Raw genomic sequence first — 26,651 nt, 5'->3', positions numbered from 1 at the left:
CTGCCACTGGGCCTTGGGCTACGCTAAGATGCAGGCGCGCGTCCGCGACTCAATCTAGGATCAGACCTAGCACCTGGGAACGAAACTTGCTCCCATCGGCACACCGAGAACTGAACCCCCTGGGCCCCTTTTATAGACTCGGGCCCCAAGCGCCAAAAATAGCGAAGACCTATAAATGGTTCGTACCCTTGCCACTCAACCCGAGAATCAAGCCTGCCTAGCTCTAAGCCTCCCCAGGCTACTTGAGCTAGTCTTGTGTACCCAGTACACGTCAGATACCAATCCATGCACATGACAGATGGCAACTAGCATAAGTCAATGAAACTCAGATCTATGACAAATGGCTCAATGAATGAGCAATGATGATATGTTTTAGTGCAGCAAAAGAGACCACCCAATCCAATACGTGGCTGCCACATGGGTATTGATCTTTCCTCATCTCAATGATTTGTGCTCACCCTTGAGTGTAATAGTACATTGAGTAAAATAGATAGAACTTGCCCAAATTTGTAGCCAAATTCTGCTGGCAAAGATCCATGTTATCTCTTTTGAATGCAAAGGTTCAACCTTGATATCATCTTTGGAGACTAGTAGGCATCTATTCACAAATCTCTCAAGCAATAATGTGGAATTGCTGGTAGAACGAGACCAAGAATTAGATAGGATCAGCACAAGGATTATGGTTTGTACTATACTTGAAATTTGGTACTGTAATGAGTAGTCTTCCCTTCTCCAATGGCTAGATTGTAAGCCATTCTCATTCTTTATGTACATTGGAGCCTATGCAGAAGCATTTCCTAGCATAGGCCATTACCAACTAATCAGATAGAGATTTAAAAACATGCATATAGTAATGCAATGGAGTCCGTTCTACTTGATGCACATAGGGGGTTTTCAATGGGTTGTACCTTGGACATCCTATTTGCTCAAAATTATTGCCGTTGTTATGAAGATCTTCGCATGGCACATTTTCTCACTTGTTGGTCTTTTACGTAGCTCGCTCAAGCACTATTATCTGTATACACTACAAGAAATGGCCAATACACTTGGTTCAAGCTCCTTACTTAGTGCATCTCATCTAGTTGAGGTAGATCTCTCTCTCGGAGGGCTCGATTGACCCAAGCAGACTCAATGTGCAAGATTATGTGCCTTGAATGTGCAGTGATCACAAGCCATGGAGGGAATCCATCCTTGTACACATGATTGTTCTCAGCCTTCTTCATTAAGCTTGTTAAAATATAGAGGCATTTGGGAGAGTTGCTCTAGCTGATTGAGAATCCAAAGGAGCAGCATCTCTAGAAGCATCTCATTCTACTTGAATTCTAAAGGTATAATTTCTTGTAGTACCACATATATGGAAGCATTTGAGAGAGTTTTTTAGAATCATTTAGAATGCAGAAGAACAATGCCACGACATTCTAACGTATGTCATGATTTCCTCTTCTACATAGGATCTCAAATTACTTGGCTTTCGAAAAATAAATGTGTGGCACCCTATGGAAGAGTATCTTTCACGACTTTCTTTGTTTGGCATGCTCCTCAAATGCTTGTAGGCTTATAAAAATTTGTAGAGTTGTCCTTCTACTAGAACTTCTACACTTGAAGAGGAGGTTTTGAAGAAAATATGATCGATAAATAAGGAGAATTTCATCTTGCTTCTAGATGAACTCTTCTCATAGTTTTTTTCAATAAGGACAATACTAAATGTCCAATTTGTTTGACTTTTGAGAAGCTTCATAGCCTCTTTATAGTTTTTTAATTTTTACTACCTTATCACGCCAAGCTTCAAGCCTTTTCTAATAATGCTAGATTTAAGCGTCACCTAGACTTTTGAGATGAAAACTATTCTTCTTAATACTACTAAATTTGTTAATTTCCTCAGGATGGACCTATCAAGGCAAAACTCAACTACAATAGAATTAATAGAATTAATATGTAGGAACCATAGAAATATTACACATCCATTGCATAAAAATCCCTATCAAGGGGTGTCAAACTAAAGACCACTAACAAACAACCCACACAAAGACTCACTTGAAATATCTGTTGAAGGCTGTAGTATCACGTGCAAGTCCCAAGAGGTCAAATCCATAATCACCAGGAGCATCACCAGTTAGGTGCTCGGGGTACTCAAATGGAACAGGTCCTAGCCATTTCGGCCGGTCTTTTCCATACCAAAAACTGCACCAACCATGCCAATTACGGTCAAAGAATTGCAACTTGCAAACTTTCAATCTCATTTCAATGCCAAAAGGAACAGAACGTCCTCTATAAGAAGTTGCAAAATGCATATGTCTCATTCACATAGACATGAACAACCATGCATCGTTCCTTTAACATACTAGAAAAGTAAGAGAAGACTAGCCATCCCAAACAAAATTGGTTTTACAGTAGACACTCCTTGTAACCTTGTATGGTACTCTTAAGGAGATGACTGTTTAAGGGTATTATACATAAAGAAAGAATTGGAAAAAATATCCCTAAGCAGTTCAGTGGAGGCATTATGAATTGGCCAGGAAAAAGTCGTTCGCTCTACCTTTCTCAAACCGTGTCACACAATCACAAAACAGGCTTACCAACATTTGATAGAACTTGCCAACCAAGCTAATCTAGGTAATGGCTGATCCAACATACACCTTTGTAGACCTTGAATATGTCCAATTTGCAAATTCAGGAAAATAGAAGAAAGGAAAAAAAATAAAACACACAAAGAAGGCCTTTTAACATAGTTAGCATTTTTTCAACACTCCACATATGGAGTACTGTCCCAAGAGCGAACCATGGTAAATACCATATGTAGGAAGTATAAATGGGGTGAGAGTTGATGAAAATGAGAGAGAGAGAGAGAGAGAGAGAGATTAACGTCCACGAGAGGCCTCGCGGACCTATGGGACAAAGTGACACCAAAGAGAAAAACTCGTACAAGCCACAAGGGGCTGAGGCAAAAGGCGTGCTAAGACCCTTTGCTGAGTACTATGCTGAAATAAAGAGAGCTCAATGGCTCAAGCAAAAACAAGTACAAAAATATCATATCATATCATGTGCTATCTGCTATCTGGAGCAGGCCTAGAATTGGAACTGGAAACTCAGAAACTGAAGCCCGGCACTGTGGTGGCTCGTATATGAGCGGTGAAAATGTCTCGAATCTGAGTCTCTCTGGCTGTCTCATACTGTGGCGTCGGAGGGGGGAGTGGTCTTCTCGATCTCTGAACCCGCTGAGCTATGTTCAGAGTGAACCCTCATCTCAGGCGGTCCCCTCTGAGGAAAGTTGTGATAGGGCGAACCTCAATCGAGTGTGCTCTGGGCGCTCTCCATGTCATGGGTGGCTTCTGCAGTCCTCTCTCGGTAATCCAAACTGCCCGCATAGCAGCTAGCTCCTCCTCCTCCTCCCCACTCTGTCCTAGAGCTGATTCGAATGCATAAAAATCTATGATGTGTCGCTTTGTGTGGTCAGCCTCTGCATCATGTGGTGTGATCGCTTCCTGCTACTCTCTGATCTATCATAGCAAGGTCTCCTTGGGTCTACGCATCTCAGGCATATGGAGCCCAATGCAGACCTGGTCATGGAAATGGATCAAGCGTGATAGTGGGCTGAAGCCACTCCCATCCTGATAGAGGCAATGATATCGTCCTCGGATCTCATAGTAGGCTGGACAGATGCAAAGAAAGTTTTCCTCTATCTCAACCACCCCCAATGTGCATAGCGTGTAGGTCCGCTCCTCTCTAGGTATACGTGCTGCTCTCCCTGTCTCAATCCTCAGCTAATGGGATGAAACCCGCATCTGTCCAATGGCGATCCTCAATGCATGTGAGACTCTTATGTCCTCGAGATATAGGGGTCTGACAATGAATCCCTCCTCTGAGACATTCAGGAAATTGTCACGGTAGAACTGTGTCTTGGTGGGGAGCTCCTGATCTCCCCCCCAAGCCTGAGACGTGTGGAGCTGGAAAAGATCTAACCGTATGATACAGTTAATCTCATCTCGTGGGATCGACTCAGGGGGTGCATCCAAACTATGCTGCAAGGGGGGGAGCCTGTCCATCTAAATCATGTGTCTGGCAAACCATGTGGATATACGTGCATACCATGTGTCTGCCCCACCCTCACCTAGTCGTCTGGATGACTCCAGAGCCAACCTCAGTAGTCTCCAATGGGGTAAGTCCCAGACTCTATGGATGAAAGTCACTGTTTGAAAGATGGCATCAATCTGTGGTAATGTCATGGCGAACTCTACATGTACTATCTCATGCAAAATTGAGGGCTTGCTCCGAATCATCCTAGATCCCATGGTCACCTGTAGCCGCTCAAATGTCTTCCACATTGCTATCGGTAGATCACATCCCCAGAAGGGTGCTGCATACATGGCACTCGGTCGCACTAGCGTATCGAAAACCCAGCACTTCGTCGATGGATCCTGGAAGAGAGAGAGAGAGAGCGAGAGAGAGAGAGATTCTTTACAAGAAGATATAGAACAAAAACTCAAAAAGAAAGAGAAAAGTACTTGAGATGCAACATTTAAGAGAAAGCAATGCTTCTGAACGTAAGCATAAGCTACCAACTACAATCTGGGTTTTACAATATTTTAGGATCTCTTAAATAAGACCAAAACAAAAAGTGAAGGGAAAAAAAACCACACACAAAATCGTAGTAATCTAATATCACTAGTACCATGGGATCAAAAAGAGTATAACGATAGCAACGAATAAAGATTGGTCAATCCTTATAATTGGTCCTTCTTCAAAATGAGTGAAGGGCTGCAATTGTAAAGGTGTGTGCCCTAAAGGGTATGTGCATGGAGTGATGTGTACCCCTTGTGAAATGTGTAAACCTATATGATAGGGTGTAAAATATATGACTATAATTAGAAGTCTCTCTCTCTATGAAAGAGTGTCCCTCTTCCATAAGTGTATCCCTTTTAAGTCACAATCTCTGACATCCCCTTCCACACCAAAATTTTTTATTTCAAAACCTCGGATAGAAACGATGGATCAATGCTAATAGATCAAAAAAACCATCCACATTATACGAGAAAATCCCTAATTAGTCGATGACAAGTCCCACGGTCCACATTCTAATTGAAAATAAGTATGAACCGATAGTCCTCGGACTCTTGCACATAGTTATCTGGTATTGAAACTATCTCAATTCTCATCAGCTAGAATAAATGCTTTAACCAAGAAATATGACATGAATGATAGAGTTCTACTCAAATGTTACAATAAATACTATGTTGTGAGTATTTAAAGGGTCGAGAAGAGTCACACTCTTTGACTATTTTGTATTAGTGAGGCACTACCAATAACAATACTTGATCACCTTCATTGACACTAGATTTTGTCTACAATTTTTAGTTGAGGATTAATACCACTTGTGTACTTTACCCATCTAATAACTAACCCATAACAAAATATCTTTCATGTCTCCCACAATTCGATATGCTACAACTACTATATGCTATAGAAGAAATTTCATAGGTACAATAGGAGTATGATTCTAAGCTGCTTGGAAAGGTGTTTTTCTGATAGCATAGATAAAGAGTTGTTTATGAAAACTCAATGAGAAGTAGACTCCCTTCCCAAGATGCTAGACATGATTGAATACAATAGCATAACATTCCTTCCAAGGATTAATTAACTGGTTCAACTTTAATCTTAGACTCTAGATGATAAGCAGAGAAAAATAGTAATGACATGTCCAAAGATTTGATGAGAACAACCTATAAGTGAACCGTGAACTTGAGATCTTGCCATGATAAGGTGTTCTTTGACAAACCATGGAGTCAATAGATAAGTAGTAATTGAATACCTATGCATTATCCCGATCTTAGCACTCATTTTTCATGTATTAAGTACCATTTTTTAAATTCATAGTTATGATAATTTGGGCATTGCTTTCTAGAGATAGGTTGTAACTAAATTCCAAGATGCTTTAACATCTTCCTATTGAAATGGAAAGTGATTGAAGTAGTTTTGGTATAATCTTTTATTTGCTTTCATTCATTGGCAAGATTAGCAAGTAGTAACACCTTTATAACATCACTTTCTACTTGCGGCTAGTAATGAATAGCTCTATGTATCTAGTTAATAGACGTGCCGCATAAGGTATTACATGATGATCTTTAACATAAGTCATGACGGCAATCATTAGTCAATATGGTAAGTTTACGATGTAATCCAGCCAAATTTGCAAAGACTTTATTTTTAGTTTTCCAAATGGGCTACAACAAGGTCGGATGTCAAATTTGGCAAGCAACTACATTAGTTGTTGTTAGATTTCCTCATGTGAACTAAAGGAAACCCAATAGGGAGATCACAAAAAAAGAGTATCGTATAGAGAAACGATAGAGAAACCATAGGGTTTGCAGTGGAGCGATCAGAAAATAGACAATACTCAGATACAACTGAAGAACGGAACTCAGAAAACATAGTGCCTGTCGGTAATATGAAAAACTGAATACAAGAACCTCAAGCCGTCGTGTCTGAAGGACCGTGGCTGAGGTGAATCAGAAAGATGATTCCATGTAGAGAGACAGTAGAAAAGATAGCAGCAGAGGGAGCGTAACGCAGTCCTCCGTATAGCTCAATGATGACGAGGATGATGGGAGCTGGAGCTGCCCTAGGAAATGGCTGAAACCAGCATGCTCTGAGGAAGGAACCTTCAGGCTATCTGGAATAGCAATATGATGAAGAAAAGGAGCTGATCTCGGGCAGAAGGAGCTGATCTGTAGCAGAGGAGCAAAAGGGGACAGATCTGGAGTAGGATGGGACAGATCTGGAGTAGGATGGGACAGATCTGGAGCAGAAGGAGCTGATCTGAAGAAGAGGAGCAGAAGGGGACAGATCTGGAGTAGGATGGGACAGATCTGGAGCAAAAGGAGCTGAGCTGAAGTAGAGGAGCAGAAGGGGACAGATCTGGAGTAGGATGGGACAGATCTGGAGCAGAAGGAGCTGAGCTGAAGTAGAGGAGCAGATCTGAGCACAGGAGCAGAAGTTGGGACAGATCTGGAGTAGGATGGGACAGATCTGGAGCAGAAGGAGCTGAGCTGAAGTAGAGGAGCAGATCTGAGCACAGGAGCAGAAGTTGGGACAGATCTGGAGGAGAGGATGGAGCAGCCAGGAGGGGAGCAGCTGCAGGTCCTGTCCTGTCACCGGAAGTGTGAGGGCAGAGGCCTTTTATAGGCCAGACCTAGCTGGTCGGCCAGCTGGCCGGTGGGCCTGCCAGCTGGTCGGCCAGCTGGTCGGTTGGGCCTGCCAGCTGGTCGGTGGGCCTGCCAGCTGGTCGGCCAACTGGTCGGCCAGACCAGCTGGACTTTCTGGCCATTTGTTTGGCTGAGAGAGCTGGCATTTTGGCTGGCCTGTGAGCTATTTGATTGCCCCGTAAATTGGGGATTGCTCAGTTGCTGAATATATCGCTATGCACAATTTCAATTGCATGATCCTTTAGTCAATTATTGATGGTAGATCCTCAGAAAACATATGCAAATATGGCTAGACGACGGTAGTTGAGTACAATCATTGATGAGTTGACTAGCCAAATTGCGGTCTATGCATATTGCCAAACCCGCTTCTTGTCTTGTAGTACGAACACAATAAGTCTTAAAGAAGCGGTGGACTCCATGAGTTAATTGTTGTGAAAAAAGTAGATACAACGACTCCAAAAGCTGATTGCAAGGTCGTAATCATAGGGGCATTGTTGTCCACGTATGACATCATACAAGATAACGTACTTGAGCTATGGTAATGGGCTGACATCGAATTCTCAAGGAAAGTTCCTTGACAATGTCTTTTACACAAGAACATTAAACTATTTGCAAGTTCAATTTGGTAATCAGCTGTATGAAGCCATATACGAGCCACCAATGAATTAGCAAAGACGTCGCATGAATAACCATCATGAAGACATAGGACCAAAGTAGCCAAGTGAGTCTTTTGATTGGTGACTAGGCTTATATATACCTTTGTAAGACTAGAATAAGTCCAATCATACAAATTTAGAATTTTTTGTTGTTCTAAAGATCAAAAATCTACAAAGAAAATAAAAGAGAAAATGAAAGAGAAGAAAAAAGAGGTAAACAAAAACTTTTATGAAAAGCAAAAGGAAGACATACTTAGCAAGCAAAGCAACACTTATGTCGTCATCAGTGCCCAAGCATAAGTAGCTATACTGGGTTTCTAAAGACCCGCGGAGTCTCTTGGGCAAACCTAGTGCTTGCTAAAATACGTCAAATAAACAAAAGAGAATGAAAACAAGAAATAAAGAAGAAACGAAGCAGGTGACTTAAGCAAAAATAAACAAGCAAGTCAAGAAACAAAAACTTCCAAAAAACTAGAATCTCTCTCTCTCTCTCTCTCTCTCTCTCTCTCTCTCTCTCTCTCTCTTATTTAAAACATAAAAAGTTAAATGGCACTTTACACTTATGTCTCATTTCTGCAAAGAGGCAAAAATACATTTCTAACTTAGAAAGCACAAGTATACTCAAGGGAAGAGAAGAAGCCAAAAGAGAGGTCTCATGACGCAGATAAGATACCAATGTGGGAGCAAAAAGACGAGAAAGCGCTAGAGTATTTAGGTAGAGCTTTAGGGCCAGAGTATTTTCACCATTTGGACATCAAAGCCAGTGCAGTAGAGAATTGGCAGACTTTGGAGACTCTTTACAATGCGCATGAAACACTCCAAGTCTAACTTCAAGACCTTTTCGACTTACAAATGGTTAAATCGGAAACCTTGGGAGTCTTCAATCGTATGCAACCTTGGGAGTCTTCCTCAATCGTATGCAAGCGCTCCTTAGACAGTTGAGTGATCTCAGAGCTCGCGTAGAGGACGAAGACAAGAAGGCAACTCTATTGAAAAGGTTACCTCCTAAGCAGTTCGGTGAAATTGTACGTATACTATGCTTTGACGTCGACATGGACTTTTTGGATTGTGTAAGCATGCTTCTTAGTGAAGAGAAGCGCAATAGTTTCACTTGGCTCATGTTTATAGTGTGAGATATTCCAAAAGTTGCCTTTCTCATCTACACGAGGTGGTGAGCCACATCTGCTTGTGTATTGAAACTAGTTGGTTCACATGTAGGGTTTTGCTTGGGTTGTTTGGGTGAGGCAGCTAGCACAAAACTTGGCTATTTCGGAATTGTGTCAATTAACAGTTGGGTGCTTTCTTTACCCATCAGAGGCATCCAAAGTTTCTATTGAGTCTTTCCCTTTTTTATCTTGTAAAAGATGGTAGACAACATTGAGTTCTTGGTTCTCTACCTCTCTCGAGTTGTATTGAATGTCGATTCTAGAGGTGGTGTGTCATAACATACTAACTTGGCTCTCAAACGCGATGGCCTGGTCAACTCAAACCCAATCAATAGGATACACTGTAGAGTGGAAGTAGGCGGGTATAGGTCCACATCACTCTTGCATGCACAGGCCAGATGTTTTAAGTACAAGGTCTCAATGCTCATTGGGACGACATGGATGTCTATCCTAGGGATGAAGCACGGAGTCATTGTACTACAATTTTGACCACAAATGGAAATCTCGTAGAGGAGGCATAAAACGTTGAAGCACTCTAGATAATGGGACAAGTATCTCAGCCTGCAAAATAGGGGTAATCTGCAAGGTCAAGAGTCATCCTTTGTAGGAGCCTAGAAAAGGGGGGTCCTAGATGAGGAATGCTTTGCAAGGCTAGGCCCTCTAGGACATGTCATGCTGACAAATCTATAGGAAGGATGAGACTAAGCTGTTGTGTGCATGTACTAAACAATAAGCTCAATAGGAATGTGCCTAGCCAATACATCTCATGTAGATTGACCTATGCTACTGTTAGGAATAATGGTAATTGAGTTGCATGACACATCTCATGTAGATTGACTTATGCTAATGTTAGGAATAATGATAATTGAGGTGGATGACATTAATGTAGTAGTCCAAGTGTTGGGGGTTACAACTGATGTGAAAGTCCAAGTTTTGAAAGCTCTCCCAAATCAAGATGTGCTACTTGAAGGTGCTCAATCCTCAGCAAAGTGTTAGCATTATATGCATCTCCTGTCTACAGTGTACTTGTGTGCACATTGCTCTGAGTGAGGGCTTCTTTGTGGGTGTGCCCGCCCCTCGTGAGGTTCTTTCATTCCCGGTTCTACACTTGTATCTGACACTATTTTCCATCGGTCGGAGGCTATTCCTACACTCAGAGGGGGCACCCACGAGACAGGGCCGAGGCTGGCCGACCAGCTCCCACGCAGCAGGGGGGCCAGAGGGGGTAGGCTGGCCGACCAGCCCCTGGCTGACCAGGCTCTGGCCGACCAGCTGGTCGGCCCAGTTGGCTGACCGACCAGGCTGGTCGGTCTAGGCCATCTGGCCGACCCTCCTGGCCTTCCCTATAAAAGGGTCTTCCCCCTTCCTCATCTCTGCACTTCTTCCAGCAACTCCTCAAGGCTCTTGTCTTCAGCCTGCTCCTGGCCATCCCCACCGGAGCCTCCCCTCAGCTGTTCTGTTGGCTGCCCACGCTCCCTCTGCAGATCTTCTGGTGCAGCTCCTCCAGCCTCCTCGCTCCAGGCTCCTCCTGCCTCCTCGCCTCAGGCTTCTGCCTCCTCGCTCCAGGCTCATCCAGGCTCCTCGCTCCAGGCTCCTCCAGCCTCCGTGCTCTCAGGCTCCAGCCTCCTTGTGCCCCTATCCTCTGCTCCAGTTCAGCCCCTTCTACAGCTCCTGTTCAAGACTCCTTGTATTACAGTTGCTGCCCTGGTTTATGGGCTAAGTTACAGCAGATCTGTTTGTGGCACATCTTGTTGTCTCTAGTGTTCTCTGTGTGATTCTGTAGCTTCAGTTTGCTTACATCTTCCGCTGCCACTCTTGACACAAAGGTGGTGTGTGCCCTTCATGAACAAGGGGCCCTTCGGCTAAGGAGTACTATATAAGTACCATCCTCTCATGTACAAGGACACCTTTTGATGTGACATCTAATCTTGTCACTCCTCCTACGTGCTGCCTACACACTCTCTCTCTCTCTCTCTCTCTCTCCACGAGGAGCTAAACATCATTAGGGAACAAATGAAGCAGCTCAAGGGGGAAAAGGGAACTTCAAAAGAAGGATGCAAGATCATAGATGAACTGAAATCTGAGAATGAAAAACTCAGAAAAGACTTGGCATTTTTGCAAGACACTATGAAGGGTCAACATGCTGATTTCACCCAAAAAATCAAGAAAGGAGAGGCTGCAATCTTGGAATGGAGAGATGTGGTCAAGAAAGGTACTGCTGTCCCGAAGAAAGAGTTCAATTCAGATGCTCTAGAGGAGGATAAAAGGAGAAACAGTAAAGCCCTAAATGTTTTAGTCCGAGGTCTCACAGTTGGAGATACTCCTACGGCAGATGCAAATGCTTTGTTCACCAAAATGGGTGTGAACCTGACATGTGAGACAGCTTGGAGAGTTGGCAAGCCCACCCACGAGGCCACTTGTGATGAAGCTCCGAACAGCCATGGATAGGAAGACCCTCATCAGCACGAGGGTGACCTTGAAAGGAACTCGGATCTACCTGGACGATGACCTGACCCTCCTACAGCACGAACACTGGAGGGAAGGTATGGTACACGTCATGGCAGCGAGAGAAGCAGGGAAATGGGCTGCATACAAAGATGGTAGGGTGATCATCCGAGAGAGAGGAGATCAAGACCACGGGGAGAAGGAAGAAAAGGAAGAGAAAGAAGAGGGCGAATTATGACGGTGTCGGGCCAATAAGACACAAAGTGGACTGAGAATTGCAGTGAGGAATTGCAATGGCACACTCTGGTCTGAACTGGGTGGTTTCTCGGAGACACACACTGACAGAGACATGGTCTTCTATACTGAGACACGTGAGAGCCCCGAGAGAGGACTGCCCATTGTGACAGGATATACATGGGAGTCATCTCATAGGAAGGAGACAAGGAGAGACACTTGTGTGCGGGGTTCGGGGGGAGTGGCTATCATATACCTAGATGAATCCAGGAACATTCCCAAACTCATCCTCTAAAAACACAACATAGTGCAGTTTCAATCTCACGATAGTCACTCATAAGATTGAAAACCATAAACTCCATCACGCACAGCAGGGATAGCTACTATGGCATCCCCACTGACATCATCAGCACCCAACAGTGGGTGTAGACCATAGTATAAAAGTATGCTCTCACACATACAAATCCACACACCCACACATACTTGAGCATCCTTTTATACAAAGTCTTCGTACTGAGTTTCTGTCCGCACTCCGGAGGTGAAGGGCAAACTCAGCCATGATGAAGGCTAGCACTAAAGGAGAAGGCTAATCAAAAAGTAGTGGCTATCATCTTTAGATCACACATGAGACCTCTCATATCAGTGGCACGAAGAGAGGAGCATGCGCAACACATGTGGATACGAGTCCAGCTACCAAACGCACGACCGATTCTCATAGCAGTGTGTTATTTCCCCCCAGATACTTCATCCTATGCACGTGAGGTCACCACAGAAGGGCACAGCCCATATGAGTCCATACAGGATGATATCAATGAATTCTCCGGGCAGGGGGACATCCTCCTTCTTGGTGACTTCAATGCACACACAGGGAATAGGCAAGTGGGCCTACTGGACTTTGCATCGGATTCCCTCATAGTACCAAAACTAGATGCAGCTGAGCTCAGGATAGTGAGACACTCTTCAAATGCACCACGTGAAAGAGTATGGACGACATCTACTTGAGCTAGGGGCTGTTCATGATTTGATCATTTACAATGGTCTACAGAGATGGCCATCATCCGGTGGTCTCACTTATTTCCCGCATGGCGGAGGGACAAGCACACTGGACTACCTATTGGGTCCCTTGGCCTTTACCTCACGGATATACGACTTTATTGTGCCCCCTCCCCCACTCTGTGCTGATCACTCCTACTTAGCCTTTTGTATCACTAACACTATGCCAGTCACAAGGAGGGTGCCCCCCACACCCACTCGTGTACAAGTTCACTTTGATCGTGCCCTGAACCCCATCTATGTGAGCAACCTGGCGAAAGGACTTCCAGCCCTACTACTTGGAGATCATGTAGACCTCGCCCATGCCTCAAACACCCTTGCCACAGTAGTCATGGATGCAGCCATCAGGTCTTTCCCCACGACTCGATTTGCACGTGCCTCACTAGGGAAGATGCCACATAATCCTTGGTATGATGATGAGTGCAGAGAGATGAGAGCTCACCTCACACGTGAGCGAGCCCTTGGCCACTTGACATCACCCGAGGCACAGCGGATCTCACGGCGACTGACACGCCGTAAGCGGCGGACCTTCCTCACCCACAGAATGGATGAGGTGATCAGTTCATTTCGAGGGGGGGATCCCACCATTCGCTGGGGGCTTCTATCGAAGGAGAAGCCACTTATCCCCATCACAGACCCAGGTGTTTGGCACACTTATGCATGATGTCCCGATGCAGGCACCACCTGATATGTCCACTATGCCCAGACCCACCACTTGCCACTTGTTCACTGCACAGAATGTGCGGGCTGCACTGAGCCTGCTTCATAACCGGAGAGCACAGGACCATGAGGGGCTACAGACTAAGCATTTCGATCATGGACAGGAGGTTTTGGCTCCGGTACTAGCACAGATGTTCAACCACGCCACATGTCACAGCTTCCCACCCTCATGGATTACCACCACCATAGTACCAATACACAAGGCAGGTGACCCCATGGATACTGGGAACTATCGCACTCTCATGATTGGCCACACGCTGGCCAATATCTATGGATCGATACTGGAGAGGGAGCCATACAAAGGCACATGGGCAACGTGCTCTAGGGCAGGCAAGTTTCCATAGACAGCACTCCACACTAGACCACATCTTCACCCTGAGGACTAACATTGAGGAGGCGAGGTCGAGACGCCAGAAAGTCTACGCTTGTTTTGTAGACTTTCGGAAGGCCTTCGACACTGTCCCGCGATCCCGCATGATCAGGAGACTACAAGATATGCAGACTCCAAAGGTTCTGATCTGGGGAGTGGTGAGCCTATACGAGTCCATCAGAGGGAGAGTTTGTGTCCCAAGAGGCCTATCAAACTCGATTGAGAGCACGATCGGAGTAAAGCAGGGATGCCCTCTCTCACCGACTCTCTTCGGGCTCTACATTGATGAGATTACATCTTTCATAGACCGTCTAGGAGGCGAGGGAGCACCACTAGCAGACTTGATGATACAAATTCTACTATGCACGGATGACAGATCCTCCTGTCATCTTTGACAGAGGGACTACAGAGACATCTAGATGCCCTAGAGGTGTTTTGCACAGAGAGAGACCTGATGGTTAACCTTGGGAAGACCAAGGTCATGATCTTCAACACCTCTTACACAGTGCTTCACCGACATAGCTTTACATACTAGAGTCAGCCAGTGGAGCTTTTGCAGGCCTACACAGACTTGGGTGCAGTTTTCACAGGGCCAGTTTTCACGATGACCCACGTAGCCAAAGCACAACTCACACGAGGGCACGGTGCTTTGGCCCGACTAGAGCGACCATGCTTCCAAGTTGTGTTGCATATGCCCACGTGCCTGTGGAGTTTCGACACAAGTTGTCAGATAAGGCACTTAAATGCATTTTTGTGGAGTATAGTTCACAAAGCAAAGGCTATCGTCTCTACAATCCTACTTCACACAAGATTTTGTGAGTAGAGATGTTATATTCTTTGAAAATTCAGCACATACACATGCTGAATTTCAGATTCCAACTTCTTCCGATGATGTTTTTGAGGGGATGCTTCCTATAGCATTTGGTTCCCCAGCTGAGGTTCATGCTGAAAATCAGAATTTACAGCAACCTCCTGATCCACATGCCCTGATTCAGCCACAGGTTGATTTGTACCTCCACAAGGTGTGGATGGAGTTGACACGCAAGAAATTCAAGAGATACACGCAGCCAAAACAGTCCCAAATTGGTTGCTACAGACTCTCAAGGAGAGTAGGCTTGAGGCCCCATTGCCTGGCAGGACTCGTAGTGCAGTAAGGCACCCAGGGGGGGCTCTTTCAGTTGAGACAGCTTATGTAGGGACTCTTCTAGATGAAGAGGAGCCCGACTCTTTTGAAGAAGCAAAGGATAATTTGCATTGGATGCATGCCATGCACAATGAATTGCAGTCCATAGAGAAAAATCAGACTTGGGATGTTGTGGATTTGCCACCAGGTAAGCATGCCATTGGTACCAAGTGGTTTTCAAGGTAAAAAGGAAGCCAGATGCATCTATTGATAGGTACAAGGCAAGGCTGGTTGCCAAAGGCTATGCACAGAAGAAGGGCATAGATTATGAGGAGACTTTTGCTCCTACATCCCAGATGACCACCATACGGTCAGTTATTGCCATGGCTGCTAATTTTGTTTGGAATGTCCATCAGTTGGACATAAAAACAGCTTTCCTTAATGGGAACTTGCACGAAGAGGTTTATGTTAAACAGCCTCCTAGATTCTGGCAATGCACTTCAAGTTTGCAAGCTTAACAAAGCTTTATATGGGCTGAAGCAAGCCCCACGTGCATGGTATGCCAAGATTGATGCATTCCTGGCAAGTAAGGGATTACACAGTAGTCCCACGGAAAGCACCCTCTACATCACGAAGGATGGGGGGGATATTTTGGTCATCATTCTTTATGTAGATGACATGCTGTTCACAGGGTCGAATGGGGATATAATTGCAGATTTCAAAGCTGAGTTGAAAGCTGAATTTGACATGACAAATTTGGGCATATTAAATTTTTATTTGGGGATCCAGTTTATACAAGACAAGCATGGCATCGTTATGTCTCAATCCAAGTATGTGCAAAAGCTCTTGGACAGGTTCAACATGCATGATTGTAAGCCTATAGCCACTCCCATGAAGCCGGGGTTGAAGCTTACTATGTATGATGTAGGTGAATCAGTGGATGTCACACTTTACAGCCAGGCTGTTGGATCCCTCATCTACTTGTTCAATATATGACCGGATATTCAATACGCAGTATCTCACGTGAGCAAATATATGCACAGCCCAAAGACAACACATTGGCAAGCTGTAAAACGCATCTTTCGTTATTTGCAAGGCACAAAGTCTTATGGCTTGATGTTTCCCAGGGGGGGTGACTTGCAGATGCATGCTTACACTGATTCCATGGTTGTTAAGACACTCGTGTCTTATGGTAAGACACTTAAGACACGTTTAGACACGCTCTAAATTTTTTTATCAATTTTAAAAAGCCCTACGTTTTGGAACCTTAGACTTTGCAAATGCAAAGTAGCATTTTCGTTTCGCCGTACATGCCGTCCGTACCCGTACGCTCTTTCGCCTCTCTTGCACAGCTGCTGACGATTCGCCGTACACACCCGACGTACCCCGTACAGACTCGACGTACCCGCCGTACAGACTCGACGTACCCGCCGTACAGACTCGACGTACACTGTACGGACCCGCCGTACACTGTACGGACCTGCCGTATACTATACGGATTTACCGTACGTTCGATTTTTGGCACCTTCTGCAGCCTGCTGGTTTGGGTGACGAGCATCAACGTTGGAGCTCAGCTTGCCTTCAGGTTCACGTTGTGCATCGTTTGCTTCAGCCTTCTTTTATCTCGTTATATAGTGCTGTTTTTGAAGGCCTTGAAGGCTCCACTCTGCATCTTGCTTTCTCCTTTCCCAATAAATTGGGGCAATTATGGGCTGATTCCTGAAAGCCCTAAGAAAGTTGGCCCCCTTCTGGGCTTGATTCATATAAGAGCCTGCTAGTATAACAGTAAATTTAAAGGGGGCAAAGTATGGGCTGAAAGCCCTAATTAATTTGGCCTCCTTAGGGCTGCATAGCACCATACTAGCATTGCTTATGCCTTATGCATGAGACTTGTTACTGCTTAATGCTTGAGCCTTGAAGCTTCTATTGCAGCTTGCTTGGCATGTGCATTTCTCAACACAATTACTTGCTTGTTCTACTTCTCCCAAAATTTATATTGAATTATGCTCGTTTGCATGCCAACATGACAGGTTGCAGGTCATAGCAGCAGAGAATTACAGCATAGCAACAGAGAATTACAGCATAGCAGCAGAGATTTACCATGCCTAAATCGTATTTCTGTTCCTTTTGAGATTGCGCAGAAAGTTATCAGAGATCATCCAAAACTTTGTGGTGGACCTAGTACCATGCCTGCTGCCTTGCAAGATGAGGATTTGTTGGGGCCTGAGTCTCACACTATCAACCTTGAAGCTCTTGATCCTATCAAGAAAGGATGGAAGAAATTTGGTTGCAGCATTCTGTCTGATGGTTGGAGTGATGTTAGGAGGAGGGGCATCATTAATATATTGGTATCCTCATGCCTTGGTACCTATTTTTTGAAAGCTGTTGATACAGGTCGAGGAGGTGCTAGCACTACAGGTGAAGTCATTTTTCAGCATATCCGAGCAGCTATCATCGAGATAGGGCCTGAGAATGTGGTCCAAGTTGTTACAGACAATGCAGATAATTTCCTCGCACCTGAGAGGTAAGGTTGGTCTATGTCCATTATATTAATAAGTAATGAATCATCACTTATCATAAATCCATTATCAGTGTTTATTATAATTTACAAATTATGTTGATATGTAGATTGGAAGAAATAAGGTCTCTAGTGGATACGAGATGGCAGTTCATGTGTAGGCCCATCCATGGGCTTGCAACACTTTTGCATCCACTGTTTAAGTCAGCTGATTTATTCAATAAGCCAGAGTTATTGGCGGATAGAGATGCCTACATAGGGAGGGTTTTTTCAGAGGATGAGCAATTGGAGCTGGACTTGGAGCTTTCTCAGTATCAGAATAGTGTGGGTGTTTCCTTCTCTAGACCCACGTCTAGAAGGAAAGAAATTTGTGTGAAGCCAATTGAGTGGTGGGAGACATATGGCTACTCCACTCCTCAAGTGCGGAAGTTGGCTCTCCGGATTTTATCTCAGGTGAGAGCTGAGACATATATCTTTGAAGTTTGGTTGCTATTCCTGGTTAGGTAAACTGTAAATGTAGATGATGATTGATCTTGATTCTCACTCCTTTAATCTCGATTTGTAAATGCCAATCGGGATTTGGAACCAAAAGGAATGTGCAGCAGGAGCATGCGAGAGGAACTGGAGCTCCTACTCTTTGATCCATACGAAAATAAGGAACAAGTTAAGCACAAGGCAACTCGAGCACTTAGTATACTGCCGTGCAAACTTGAGGCTTATAAGAAAGCTTAAAAACTTGGCAGGTCCAATGCAGGTAACATTGGTAGCTTGAGTCTATTGTAACATGTTCACAGTTCTATCATCTATGATTTTGATTCTAAATATATCTAGGAAATTGAAATCATAACAATGAACATTGAACATAATAACATATGCTTCTAAATGTTGTTGCAAGTGGATCCTACAAGCATTGACATAACCAAGTTGCCTACTTATGCTAGAGTTGAAGCTGATGAGGAGGAGATATATGCACAGCTACATAGAGAGCTAGAGACCATAGATAGACGAGTCACTCGTTCACGTCGTAGATCAGCATCATCAGCCATTGCTATTCCAGCACAGAGGGACACATCAGAGGGCAGGGGCAGAGGCAGAGGCACAGGCACAGGCAGAGTCAGAGGCAGGAGTGGTGGAAGAGGAGCATGAGGTCGTGGTTGTGCCATCCGACGTGGCCATGGCAGAGCCATGGCTATGGCCAGTACCTCGTCAGATACACCTATGCGGTCTGCCTTGGACGAGGAGGAGGGGGAGGATGAGGAGGAGGAGGAGGAGGATGAGGTGCCTGAGGAGCCACAGTATGATAGTGAGGGTAACACTATCACTGATGGTGACTTTGGATCCAGCAGTGGCAATGACCTAGCAGATTCAGACTAGGATGAGTCTTGAGAGACTTGACTCTTGAGATTCAAAAGTTTCCCATTCAGTTATATGTATGAGGATTCAGATTTCATTCATGTCACATGTGACTACTAGATTGTTGGCATTGGCCAAGTTATTTATGACATATGTTTAAACTTTATTGATCTATGATGATTGACTATCAGTCTATCATCTATGTAGCCCTCTAGGCTCTTTTTAAATGTAATTTGGAATTTTGAATGTCAAATTGTTGGTTTGCACTTTAAACCTTAAAGTTGTGAGTCATGACTTGCAAGCCCATGAGTCTTGAGTCTTAACTTTTAACTTTTAAGTCTCGAGTCTTGGCATTTAACTTTTAAGTATTAATTGATAAGTGAGAAGTCTTCACTCTTAACTACATTGTACTTCTAAAATGTTAAAACTTAAAACTAGCAGCTAGTCATGCTACCAAGTTGTACTTATATATACTTATATTTTTAAATTTAATATTTATTGAATATTATTATAACTGGAAAACGTGTCTTACGTGTCTTATCTTTAAGACACTTTAGACACTCGTGTCTAAAGCGTGTCTAACGTGTCGTGTCTTAACGTGTCTTACAACTATGACTGATTCAAATTGCACTGGAGACTATGATACCAGGCAGTCCACTAGTGGTAATTGTTTCTTTTTGGGCAAAGCTTGCATTTCTTGGCTGAGCAAGAAGCAATCTACAGTGGCTACTCCTCATGTGAAGCTGAGTACAGGGCAGCTTTCACAGCAACAGTTGAGTGTGATTGGCTGCGACGTTTGTTCGCTGATCTTCGTCTCTTATTCGAGGGTCCTCCAATTCTCATTGATAGTCAGAGTGCTATAGCAGTGGCAAAGAATCCTGTGTTTCTTTCTCGCACAAAACACATTGAGATTCATTATCATTATGAAGTTGCATGCAGGGGAGATCAGTATGATCTATGTGTCAACACATGACAATGTTGTAGACATCTTCACCAAAGCACTTCCACGTGAGAAGTCTGAGGCATTTCGCAGTGCCCTAAACTTATCTCCTTTTGGTGATTGATCACTACCTTGTACACCACATTGGCACTGCAGGGGGGTGTTAGAATTATTATTATATTCTAGGCAGTGGCCAATGTAATGTAATAAGTGGGTTAGGGGCACTTTTCCTTCTTACAGGTTTTTTCTCTAACAGCAGTCTAATCTCTAACTACGGTTAGTGATTAGATAGGGTAAGTGACAAAACCCCTCATCTCTTGTTTTGTACTACACTTCATTTCAGTCCACCTTGTGAGTGACCTACATTCAGCTCACTCTTCTTGCTCACTCTTGCCCTTGCTTCCATTTTTCTCACACACCACTCACTGACACTCAAGTCTGGTATAATTACGCACGCACACTATATGACATAGTCCCTAACCTCACATTTGCCACGCCCCACTTCCTGTACTCTCTTCACTATGGAGAGACGATTTGTTTTTAAAAAAATTAGGATCTAATTATACAGTCCAGACCACAATGATTCATGGAGGCAGCCCTGAAGTCACTGGCTTGGATGTGGTGCCTTGTTCTCCTTTCAGTGTCATCTTTTTCCATAAAACTCAGCATGGGAGATTATTGCTGGTGTAACAACCTGACAAGTTGGCAATCCAGATGTACAGAGGCCATTGATAGCTCTCAGACTTACCCATCTCAGTCTATTTGCATCATATGGCGTGACATCATACACACTCTCATGGCAAACTGGAGCAGGATTCAGGGCTCTTCCTGCTTTGCTCGAGCTAGGAGAGCTGCTGCTATGGGATACTTGTTGGTTATAGGAGTTACTTCTAGAATTGATGTAGTTCGTTATACTCATTAGAAGTCTTTTTCTGGGAATCCAGGAGACCAGAAGGTCTCTCTATTATAGTAGCCTATCTGAAAAGTTGAAAGCCATGAAGGAGCTTTATGAAGTTGATCCCAAATGCACAAATATTTGGACAAACTTAAGCATGGCGAAGGAGACAAGGAATTTTATATCAAAGATGGGTTATCGGATTTGTGTCACGAGGAGTATATGCGGGAGAAGATAACTGAGGGAAGCCATAATCCACCGTATGCAAGACATCAATGATTGTCTCCAACCTTGGCACAGTTTAAAAAGTATTTTCATTAACCACCCATCCATACTAATGCCTTACTTGTCAGGAAACCAAGTATGACCAAACGAAAAGCCAAGGTTTACTTAAACGATAGTCATTACAGAGGCTCCATGTGAAAGTATAGCAACGGATTTTGTTAGAAAATTCCCACATAAACAACATGGTCATGACATGATTTGAACCATAGTTAACAGATTTAGCAAGCCACCTCATTTCATTGCATGGAGAAAGAATATCAAGGCTATAAAGGAAATAAAACGCTAATTTGACATAGAAGTAGCTCCAGAGATAAAACTCGCTCGGAAGAAAGCTGGCCAGAGGAGCACAGGCTCCGATTGTCTGAACACGCACAACGAACCCAATTTCGAGGAAATGCAGCAGCTTTTGCACGAAAGCGTCTGCTTAGACTTAAAACTAATTGATCAATACATAAAGAGTACCCATGCTCTACTTAAGCTTCTTTGCATGGAAACTTGGACATGAACACCTACAAGGCATGAACACCTACAAGAGATGCAATCTTAGAGCTCCATAGCAAGCCGATCCATTACGTACCATACAATTTCCTTTAATATGACACAAGTGGGACGATTACTTGTTAACATACAACCGAATTCACTCCATTCTTGCATTTAACGCTAATAAGCCCTCCTGGCTTCAAAGCTTTGAGAGCCGCAAAGCTAGGAGTTAAATAACAATTGGAAGAAACATCAAATCGAAGCCATTACAACAAACCTAGACAAACAATGCACCTTTTCTCTCTAGCCGTTTTCTTGGCGAGTTCAACTTCTGGTGCTTTTTGCTTCGCGGCACTTTTGGATGCTTGCATTTGCTCTTGAAGCTGGCTTCCCAAAGAACTGTTTGCAATAAGCTTCACAATTGTGAAGGGAAATGCAGAAAATACCAATACTCCTGCCAACTGACGGACCAAAAAATGAGAAACCCATTTAAAATGTATTGCCAGAGAATACAGGATGGCAAGCAAAAAACGGCGAGAATTCGCTAACCAAGCTAAGCATACCTCTTGCCAAGAAGCTCTGCAGATAGAGCGCCGAGGGCGCCTTGTTCTCAAGAGTTTACGACCAGCACAATTCCACTGGCGGCCGCAAAACTGGCTCTGGAACTGCCAAAAGAGAGGGGAAGGTATCTAATAGTATCAATTTTCAAGTGTCTATGACTCTTTGAGCTGAAAGAATCTCGGCGTAAACCGTATGCACAAAATGTATGAACATTGCGCTAAGCCGTGAACTGTCATCACATTGTTAAAGCCGCAAAATCATCACTTGAGAAACGCAGACATTAAAAGAGGGTTGATTGAGATTACTGTGAAAGTTGTAGAGGGGAAAGGCCATGATGGCAGGGGGAAGGACGTCGCCATTGAAGCTAACAAAGCCAACGTACCATCTACAGAAATGAGCGTTGGATTTACATGCATTTATATTTTCTATTAGGGATTTATTTATTTATTTTTATATTTATTCATTTTTTATTATTTATATTAGGGACGGTTCCACGTGGCACTCATCACACCGGCAAAGGAAGGCGAATAGAGAGAGCGGAGAGTGAGGAGCCTGTCGTCGATGCGTCCATTTACCCATACATCTGACTCAAGTGATCTTCCACACCTTGCCACGTGGCTTCCTCAGCCCTGCTCCACTTGGCACATGCGAGAACCTGCCATTTGGCATCCCCGCCTCGTTTACCCGCTTCGCACCCCCGCCCAAGCATACACACCGCCAGTGGGTGGGCGGTAGTCACTTCTCCTACATGGTGGCAAGTCGTGAGTTCGAGCCCCACGTGATAATTCGCATTAAATTTTTCGTGAGAAGGAACTCCCTGCCCGTGTGCTTGGGGGAGGGGGGACATGAAATTTTGATATTTTTCCCTTGCATATTTGAATTTTAGAAAGAAAATCCATGCATATTATATATGGACCTTGTCCCCCCATACCTTAGATTTTGGACAAGGGTAGTAACAAATTACATATTGAGTTGGCCCCGAGGACCACAACATGTACATCCCTGTGATGGCTTCTAGTTACTCTAAGAATAATTAAGATAATTGCTCCATCCATGTGCAAGAGGTTCTGTGCATTGAGAATGTATTGTTGCTTTGTAATTCTTATAGGGAGGTCTTTTACCTAGGAAGGGCTCTTTAAAGGAAAATGTGGAGCCACCATGTAGCATAAGATTTTGAAAATGACATATTTGCTTTCTAACTTTAATCCCTTTCGAGTTATTCCCCTTTTGGCTTGAAACTTTATTCTAAAAAATGTGTCATATACATGTTTCTTCCCTCAGGATTAAGGTAGGGATTTCCATGAGCACATTTACGATCCTCTCTAGACCTCATTGTGCAATCTACACTATTCTTAGCAAACAATATATTAAAATAATAAATAATATTGCATATTTTTAAAAAAATACTAATTTATTCATATACATAGACTATTTATTTTTTTAATATAAATATAAATATTGTTTTTTTAATAAAAATAATCAAACTTTCTTTTGGGTGCATCCAACCTATTGCTCAAATCATATTCTTTAGTGATTTGGGTTGGGTGCACCCCAAATAGTGATTTGAGCCACAGGTTGGATGCAACCCAACCTGTTGCTCAAGCAACAGGTTGTGTGCAACACAATTTGTTGCTTAAATCAAGATGTTTTATAAATTATTGCTTACATTTTAGGGTTTGCGCACAACCTGTTGCTTAAATCAAGATATTTTACATATTATTGCTTGCATTTTAGGGTTTTGCTAGGGTTTAAGCTTTAGGGTCTGAGATTTAGGATTTAAGGTCTAGGTTTTAGGGTCTAGGGGCAAGGGTTAAGGGTCTAGGGTTCAGGGTCTAGGGTTTAGGGTTAACGGTCTAGGGTTCAGGGTTTAGGATCCAAGGTTTAAGGTTTAGAGTCTAGGGTTTAGGATTTACGATCTAGGGTCTAGGGTCTAGGGTTTAGGGTCTAGGGTCTACGATCTAGGGTTTAGGGCCTAGGGTTTAGGGTCTACAGTTTAGGGTTTAGGATTTTAAAGGGTTTAAGATCAAGGTTAAAGATCTAGGGTTTAGAGTCTTGAGTTTAGGAGGGTCAAGGAATGGTTTTGTTCTTGATTGCACCATGATAGTTCAATTAGTTCAATTAGAACATACATTTCCAATAATCATACAAGACCCTACAAACTGTTTTGGTAAGATAGTAAAGGTAACTATTTTGGTAAGGTAGTAAAGGTAAAGCTAAATGGTTAAGCTGTTTTAAGATGTCAGTGGCTCCTAGTCCTACTGCTACCTAGGTTTGCATAATTCATTAACCAAAAAGACCTTACTTAGGACAATATAGCATTTGGCATAGTTTTCTCCAATGCTTAGGTCAATGTAATGACATTTTCATCTACTTGTGAGATATAAACTTAGTAATAATATGAGCTTGGGATGTATGAGCATGTCAATGATGATTGGGATGTCTATGTCAACTTGAGTGATGGATAATGTGTACATTATCTATAAAATAAAGTCCATAGGACCATTCGTCATGTCTACTATTTGAACATGCTCCACTAGTACATAGGCCAATTGTCATGTCTAGCATTTCACTTTTTATCTTGAACATGCTGTAGTGGAGCTTATAGGTCAATTTTGTTAATAGTTTTACACACACACACACAACTTAGGCTTCATTGAAATTTGAAATATAGTAAATTAAGTAAAAAGCATATCAATGTTAATATTTATATGGATAGATAGATAGATAGATAGAGAGAGAGAGAGAGAGAGAGAGAGAGATGTTACAAATTTACACGTTTTTTCATCTGGAAAAAATGCTAAGTCTTGATCTCATACATCGTAGATGAGTCATGCTACTCGTTATAATAAAGTATAATAATATTTCAATATAATAAAGAATATTATATATACTTTTAAAAAGTAATTTTTCTTTTTATTCATATTCATAGACTATTTATTTTATTCAAAAAGTATAAATATTATTTTTATTAAAAATTGATAATAATCAAACCCACAATTGGGGTGCACCCAACCTATTGCTCAAATCAGTACTTTTAGTAATTTAAGGAGTAGGTTGGGTCACCCCCAATAGCACCAAGTTGTGTACACTCCAACCTATTGCTCAAATCAGTATCTTTTACTAATTTGAGAAACAAGTGAGATGCACCCCCAACTTGTTGCTCAAGCAATAGGTTGGGGGTGCACCCAACCTATTGCTTAAATCAATATTCCTTATTGATTTGAGAAACAAGTGAGATGCACCCCCAACCTGTTTGCTACACCCAACTTGTTGCTTAAGCAACAGGTTGTGCGCCCTCCAACCTGTTGCTCAAATCAATATTCCTTATTGATTTGAGAAACAAGCGAGATGCACCCCCAACCTGTTTGCTACACCCAACCTGTTACTTAAGCAACAGGTTGTGTGCACTCCAACGTGTTGCTCAAATTTGTTGTTGCTTAAGCAACATGTTGTCCAACCTATTGCTCAAATCATTATTTTTTACTGATTTGGAAAATAGGTGGATGCACCCCAACAACACCAGGTTGTGTGCACTCCAACCTGTTGCTTAAAGCACTATTTTTTACTGATTTGAGCAATAGGTGGGATGCACCCCCAACCTATTGCTGTGCACCCAACCTGTTGCTTGAGCAACAAGTTGTGTGCACTCCAACCTGTTGCTCAAATCAATATTTTTTACTGGGTTGAGCAACAAGTTGGGTGCACCCCCAACCTGTTGCTTAAGCAACAGGTTGGAAGCACCCCCAAGCTGTTGCTTAAATCAAAATATTTAATATATTGCATTTTAGGGTTTGGCTAGGGTTTAAGGTTTAGGGCCTAGGGTTTAAGGTCTACGAGCAAGGGTTTTCGACCACAAAATTCAAGAGGCATTGGCAAATAGGTTGACTTTAATGAACAAGTTGTCAACTAGATTGCCAATTCCAAGATATTATAAAGTGACATCAAAATAATTCCCAAGACCACTCTACATCTGATTTTAGAGATGAAGATTCAAGAGAAATAGATTCAATGCTAGATAATGGACCCACAACTCAGAAACACAAGACACTATTCACAAAAAGAAAGTATGTGAGTGTCAAGGGGCGACGAATCATGGCACCAATTCTAGAACCCAAGTAATGTTATCTGAGGAGAATATAGAAAGGACTCTTGTGTGCGTTTGTGGTAGGAAACTTTGCATAAGAAAAGTTGCAAAAGATCATTGTGAAGCCATGCACATCAACATTTGGAGTAAGACAAGGACTAATAGACATAACTATTTTCTTCAAGAATTTTCTTATTTTTTTCATCAAGGTGATAAGGACTCGAGCACAAGACACTATAAACCCAAATTGAAACCCATGGTTAATGGGACATCCATATGTAATTGAGGATATCAATGGTTAATTGGACTATCACATGGTACATATTGGACCATCGGGGCAGAGGTAAAAGACAAAGTGGTTCATAAAATTCATGGAAATGCCTACAAGCTTAAAGGGAAAGAAAGCACTAGAAATGCAACTACAACATTAAAGCAAATCCTTAGCAATCATGCATTACCACAGCCTCATCTTGCCCAAACAATGCCAGATGGAAGTGTGGAATGCCAACATTATCTTCCTTTGGAATGACAAAGAAGGTTGTGCTAGAAACAATGAATAAAACTTTACA

At 43.0% G+C, this 26,651-nt stretch overlaps 1 protein-coding gene across 2 annotated transcripts in view; it reads right to left on the bottom strand.

Moving 5' to 3' along the window:
• LOC147899182 (Chlorophyll A-B binding family protein) overlaps window positions 1-22,398 on the bottom strand; it is a 49,353-nt gene extending 26,955 nt beyond the window's left edge. The window contains exons 1-4 of one of the 2 annotated variants that reach the window (XM_087377852.1): window positions 22,304-22,398; window positions 22,001-22,102; window positions 21,732-21,898; window positions 2,035-2,181 (exon numbers count right to left, since the gene is read on the bottom strand). In XM_087377852.1, the coding sequence (XP_087233978.1) occupies window positions 2,035-2,181; window positions 21,732-21,898; window positions 22,001-22,102; window positions 22,304-22,357 (470 nt within the window). In that variant the 5' untranslated portion in view covers window positions 22,358-22,398. The remainder of the gene's footprint in view (window positions 1-2,034; window positions 2,182-21,731; window positions 21,899-22,000; window positions 22,103-22,303) is intronic. The other variant, XM_087377853.1, reaches the window with a different exon arrangement.
• Between the last annotated feature and the right edge of the window lie 4,253 nt (window positions 22,399-26,651).

This window comes from Dipteris shenzhenensis, chromosome 8 (genome assembly GCF_047967505.1).
Source record: "Dipteris shenzhenensis isolate YYH24624 ecotype China chromosome 8, Dip_SZ_1.0, whole genome shotgun sequence".
Taxonomy (NCBI): domain Eukaryota; kingdom Viridiplantae; phylum Streptophyta; class Polypodiopsida; order Gleicheniales; family Dipteridaceae; genus Dipteris; species Dipteris shenzhenensis.
Note: the sequence above shows the minus strand (reverse complement) of the source record. Positions and strands in the feature narration are given on the sequence as shown.